This window comes from Priapulus caudatus, unplaced genomic scaffold (assembly GCF_000485595.1).
Source record: "Priapulus caudatus unplaced genomic scaffold, Priapulus_caudatus-5.0.1 Scaffold697, whole genome shotgun sequence".
In the NCBI taxonomy this organism is placed as follows: Eukaryota; Metazoa; Priapulida; class Priapulimorpha; order Priapulimorphida; family Priapulidae; genus Priapulus; species Priapulus caudatus.
In genome coordinates, this window is record NW_014577758.1 from 43,984 (window position 1) to 48,547 (window position 4,564).

The 4,564-nt window shown below is 40.6% G+C and overlaps 3 protein-coding genes across 4 annotated transcripts in view; 1 reads left to right on the forward strand and 2 right to left on the reverse strand.

Annotated features, from left to right (window-relative positions):
* LOC106812889 (GDP-mannose 4,6 dehydratase-like) overlaps positions 1–1,346 on the reverse strand; it is a 7,392-nt gene extending 6,046 nt beyond the window's left edge. The window contains exons 1-2 of the mRNA XM_014816891.1: positions 899–1,346; positions 214–394 (exon numbers count right to left, since the gene is read on the reverse strand). Coding sequence (XP_014672377.1) covers positions 214–394; positions 899–1,053 — 336 coding nt within the window. The 5' untranslated portion in view covers positions 1,054–1,346. The remainder of the gene's footprint in view (positions 1–213; positions 395–898) is intronic.
* Positions 1,347–1,680: 334 nt separating this feature from the next.
* LOC106812890 (DNA-3-methyladenine glycosylase-like) lies at positions 1,681–3,870 on the reverse strand. 2 transcript variants are annotated; one of them, XM_014816892.1, is made up of 2 exons: positions 3,229–3,870; positions 1,681–2,580 (listed from the first exon to the last, which is right to left on the reverse strand). In XM_014816892.1, the coding sequence occupies exons 1-2, from the start codon at positions 3,728–3,730 to the stop codon at positions 2,216–2,218; spliced, it is 867 nt and encodes a 288-aa protein (XP_014672378.1). In that variant the 5' UTR covers positions 3,731–3,870; the 3' UTR covers positions 1,681–2,215. The 2 variants fall into 2 exon arrangements, with proteins under 2 accessions (XP_014672378.1, XP_014672379.1); XM_014816893.1 differs by having other exon boundaries at positions 2,488–2,594.
* A 105-nt stretch (positions 3,871–3,975) lies between these two features.
* The window catches only part of LOC106812883 (transducin beta-like protein 3), a 21,555-nt gene continuing 20,966 nt past the window's right edge, over positions 3,976–4,564 (forward strand). Inside the window, exon 1 of the mRNA XM_014816881.1 lies at positions 3,976–4,062. Within this exon, the coding sequence (XP_014672367.1) occupies positions 4,037–4,062 (26 nt within the window). The 5' untranslated portion in view covers positions 3,976–4,036. The remainder of the gene's footprint in view (positions 4,063–4,564) is intronic.

Consider the following 4,564-nt stretch of genomic DNA (forward strand, 5'->3'; position numbering starts at 1 on the left):
GTTAGGGGTAGGGTTAGGGTTAGGGGTAGGGTTAGGGTTAGGGTTAGGGTTAGGGTTAGGGAGTAGGCGTAGGCGACTCCCTAGACTCGTTAGTGGATTAGGCGAGGTACGGTCCGGCATATTAGATAGTACCAGCAGAGCATTTACGTTCCGGCAGTACCCTGGGGGACATAGACCCTCTCAGCCTAACTATGCTACTGGTTAACACTGTACCTTAACATGACTCTGTGCTCCAAGATTGTATATCTCAGTTGGTCGAACTTCACTGATGATTTTGACTAGGCAAGTGCTATCAGTTAGATCACCATAATGAAGTTTCATTGACCCCTCCGTGTGGGACCTTGTATCAGCGTACAAGTGCTGTATTCTTCCGGTGTTGAACGAGCTTGATCGTCTGTAATGTCAATCATAACGCAGCTAATAAATACGGAACACCGGTGTTTACTATGTAACATAGCAAAATCACAGGCCCTTCTTGCATAACATAGAGAGGTAGATTGCTAGGGGAAAGAGTAGTAACCCAGGGAGATTGCAACAGGCCAGAGCCAGGGCAAGGGTGTCGGTACAAGTAGCGTTTACACACCCATGTCGTGAGTTTGGTTAGGGTTAGGGTTAGGGTTTTTAAACCTGGGGTTGTCAAATAGGAATGGGCAGGGGTGTCTATATTTAATATGATCTATGACCTGCCTGCAGCCTCGACTCACGTCACGAGCTAACTCCTTTGAGATGTTTCACACGCTCCGATGCTGAAATAAAACCTCTATAATAATAATAATTATTACTATTATTAATATTAGTGATACATAAATACTTGTGTTCTGGCTCGGAACCTTGCTAGCCTACCATTGGAACAGACGAGACAGAGCAAATTGCCATTTGTATCACATCGCGTAAGTACCTTATTATTCCATGGACTTGGTATCCTTTCTCCAATAGAAACTCGGCTAGATACGATCCATCCTGACCCGTTATTCCCGTAATAAGAGCTACTTTTCTAGAAACGTTTGGGTCTCCAGAACCATTCACTTCGTTGACGCTTGCCATCGTTGTCATCGTTTCACGTGGCAGGTGCGCTTATGATCACGACGGCAAAAAGATCGCCGAAAAACACATTTCCACAAAAAGAGGTCGCTGCCATAGCATAGATAGAGCACGGAACGGTAGATAACTTTACTTTAGTTTACGAAAAAGCTGTGCTAAGCTATCTGTTAAAACACACATGGCAATCTTGCGCGAGTTTTAAATGGTCCGCTTTCTGTTTACATTCTGTCGGTGCATTTATAACGACAGCAGAGTGTTTACCAGAGTTGTTTACAAAGGGGGTGTCTCACCATAGATCGCCCACTGCGCCGCTTGTGGTGCCACCTAGTGGTAGATTGTATCAAATAGTGTATTCAATGCATTTTATTATGATTTTATATCATTATGAAGAGTGAATAATAATAGCTCTATTATTCACTCCTGATTTTATCATGGGAAAATCGGGGAGCAGGGCAAGTTGATGGATATGGACTAGGAACAACAAGATACAAGGGAAGCAGGAAGGGATAAACAACAGGGTATAACAGATGAGGAGGAAGCGTGATAGGGAAGTTAGTGGCTGCAGTGAATGTGGGGATGATCGAATAGGGAAGGTATTGTCCTAACGAGACTACAAAATATATACATATTTGCTTTGAATTTATTAGTACATGTAAAGCCTATTTATTTCGTTAAGAAATCGAGGTTTAGAAATAGCACAAGAGTCACGAAGTTTCCTCATCAATCTCAACAATATTTGTGCAGATACCTACTTCCAAATATTGACTCAACAATATATATTGTTGAGTCAATATTTGGAAGTCATAGCCACTTCAATAGAACGTGACATATCATCAAGCTACAAACTGATTTCATGAAGCTATAGATATAGAGTATAAATAGGTTTCTTCATGCTTATATCAAAAAGGTAAAATAGACAATCTGTTCCTAGATGACATAGTTAACTTATGTATATTTAATTATAATTACACAAGTCTGAGATCTCCTCACTATTACAATAATATAAATGACAAAAAATAACATTTTCTCAGGTGATAAACAATTAGTCTAGGGTCAGTAATGCAGGTACTGACATTCATATTTCCAAGCGAGCATTCACAGTAGCGGCGATTATAAGAAGCGCACAAAGTGAATATTTTATGGAAATGCTGCTTTATATTATATATAAATATATTTATGAATGTTCTGCTTTTTTGTCTCTGACACTCACACAGGAATTTCCCCTTACATAGAAGCGTGCAAGCCGCTCTTTGCCTGGGCCATTAATTCCAATTCTTGTCGTCAGCACTATATCCTCTTGGGCAATATCTTGATCTCCATCCACCAACCACAATGAAATGCCCTTTGTTAAATCATGCTGATCAAACTGAGATTTGGAGATGTCCATAGCATGGCAAAGTTTTGATGGCCCATTACATAGATGAGTATCCTTAAGTGGTGTGTTAGATTTTCCTCTTCTCTTGGCAAGACGGTGAGCTCTCATTGCATCAGTGCCTTCCACTGGTTCCAGAGAGCGAATTAGCACTGCCGTACCATTGCCTAAAAAGGTAAAACTGTAAACAGATATCAAGTATAACAATAATCTAATAATTTACACTCACAAAATATATAAAATCATATAGTAGCAGCTGGTTGGGTCTATAGCGTGCATGCATTCTATAGTGAGGTGAGAATGTGTAATACGTGCCACTATATAACACTTCAAGTGAGCAAATATCTCTACTATATTTCACCTATTATTACCGATAATTTCCTATAAATGCCGTTCAAATGCTTCTCTGCAACACACAAGTACACCGCACAGATGCCACTGTGCACAAACAACAACACAACAAACAACAACAACAACACAGAACAACAGCAACAATAAACACATAACAATAACACTATACCATATCAATGACAGTAACAATACAACAATAACAATATAACAAAAACAACAAAAAAACGATATTAATTTGTTGTTGTTTGTGCACAGCGGCGTGGTTGCATTTGAACGGCCTTCACAGGAAATTATCGGTAATAATAGGCGAAAGAGAGCAGAGAAACATGTTAGTACATTTCGTGTTTATTTACCAATAGTGACAATACCATAATTTTATTACTGAAACGTTCCAAGTGCCTGAAATGAAAGTCACTAGGAGTGTGACAATTGTTCGCTTGCAAGTTACAGCAGCAACATTATACCTTTGCTCGAAATGTTGAAGCATTGATACATTCCATAAATATTATATACATATGCAGTTCCAGGATCCATGAACATCGCTGCATTTCGCAACGTTTTGCCTTTATAAGAATGGGACGCCATATCAGTTGATCCTGGATAGGATTCTGTTTCAACTATCTTGCCACAGGCATGTGTGCCGTTCTCAAGTTCCCTTACAATACACTTTCCCAGTAACAGTCTTGCCAAGTGTTCACAGTTAACATTATAGACACTCGATGGCAGAGCTGGTCGCTTCACAATGCTGTCTTCAGAAGAATACAAGCGCGAATCATTACTTTGAACTGTACTACTGTCAGTAACACTGAACTCTTGACCACTATTGCCAATGGCACTGGTATAACAACTTTTTGCAGGCTCTGTGTTTAACTTCTGTATCTTCTTAGATGAAAGAGTCACAAGTCCCGAGTTCGTGGTTAGCTCCGATTTTGACGCATCCCAAAGTCTGCGTTTACAACGATTCATGATGTGCCTAGAAAACTAAAACACTGTATACTATCATAGAAATATAAATAGACACTAGTAAGAGTCTAACTAGTTATTTCTATGGTTAGTAAGGTAAAGTTGTGTACTGAAACCATGATAGAAGACCACAAAATGCGATGATATTGTCGACCGATAGATGGCGCTAAGAATAATGTAGACGGGTTCGCACTCGACAGTTCCACTCGCGTTATACTGACTACTGACACTGACAGTGTAACGCGAGTGCAACTGTCGAGCGCGGACCAATCTAAGAAAAATGCGTGTCTTGTGTTATCTATAATAAATATGGCTGCGCCTATGCTGAAAGCAAAGTATGTATAGATTACACTAAACATTTTGCTGTGGTTTCTATAACGTGAAAAGCATCCGATTTTTTAAATCAAATTTCACATAATAGGAAATATATTTATATTTTTTAACTTGTATTACCTTGCGATTTTGCCGAAATAAGACTATTCCAGATGATTCTTCGTTAACGCATGATGCGGCATGGCCCATGGCATTTATACATAGGCCGTGTCTACGCGACCGGTTCCGGACGAGTAGCCGCTGGGCTACGCGTCCGGACATCCATCTCACACAGTGATCTTGCGACACGCACACGCATGATTGCGCAACGGGACGCTCTGCTGATTACCTTGTGCGTGTGTGTGTGTGTGTGTGTGTGCGTGCGTGCGTGCGTGCGTGCGTGCGTGCGTGCGTGTGAGAGAGAGAGAGAATGTGTGTGTGTATGCGTGAGAGAGAGAGGGAATGTGTATGTGTGTGTGTATGCAGTGAGAGAGAGAGTGAGAGGAATGTGTATGTGTGTGTGTA

What these genes read in the sequence shown, in the direction of transcription:
- LOC106812890 (XM_014816892.1), bottom strand. Translation starts at nt 3,730, where the DNA reads ATGAATCGTTGTAAACGCAGACTTTGGGATGCGTCAAAATCGGAGCTA. An exon ending in CTTCAACATTTCGAGCAAAG is followed by an intron (nt 2,581 to 3,228) that starts GTATAATGTTGC and finishes TTACCTTTTTAG; the next exon opens with GCAATGGTACGGCAGTGCTA.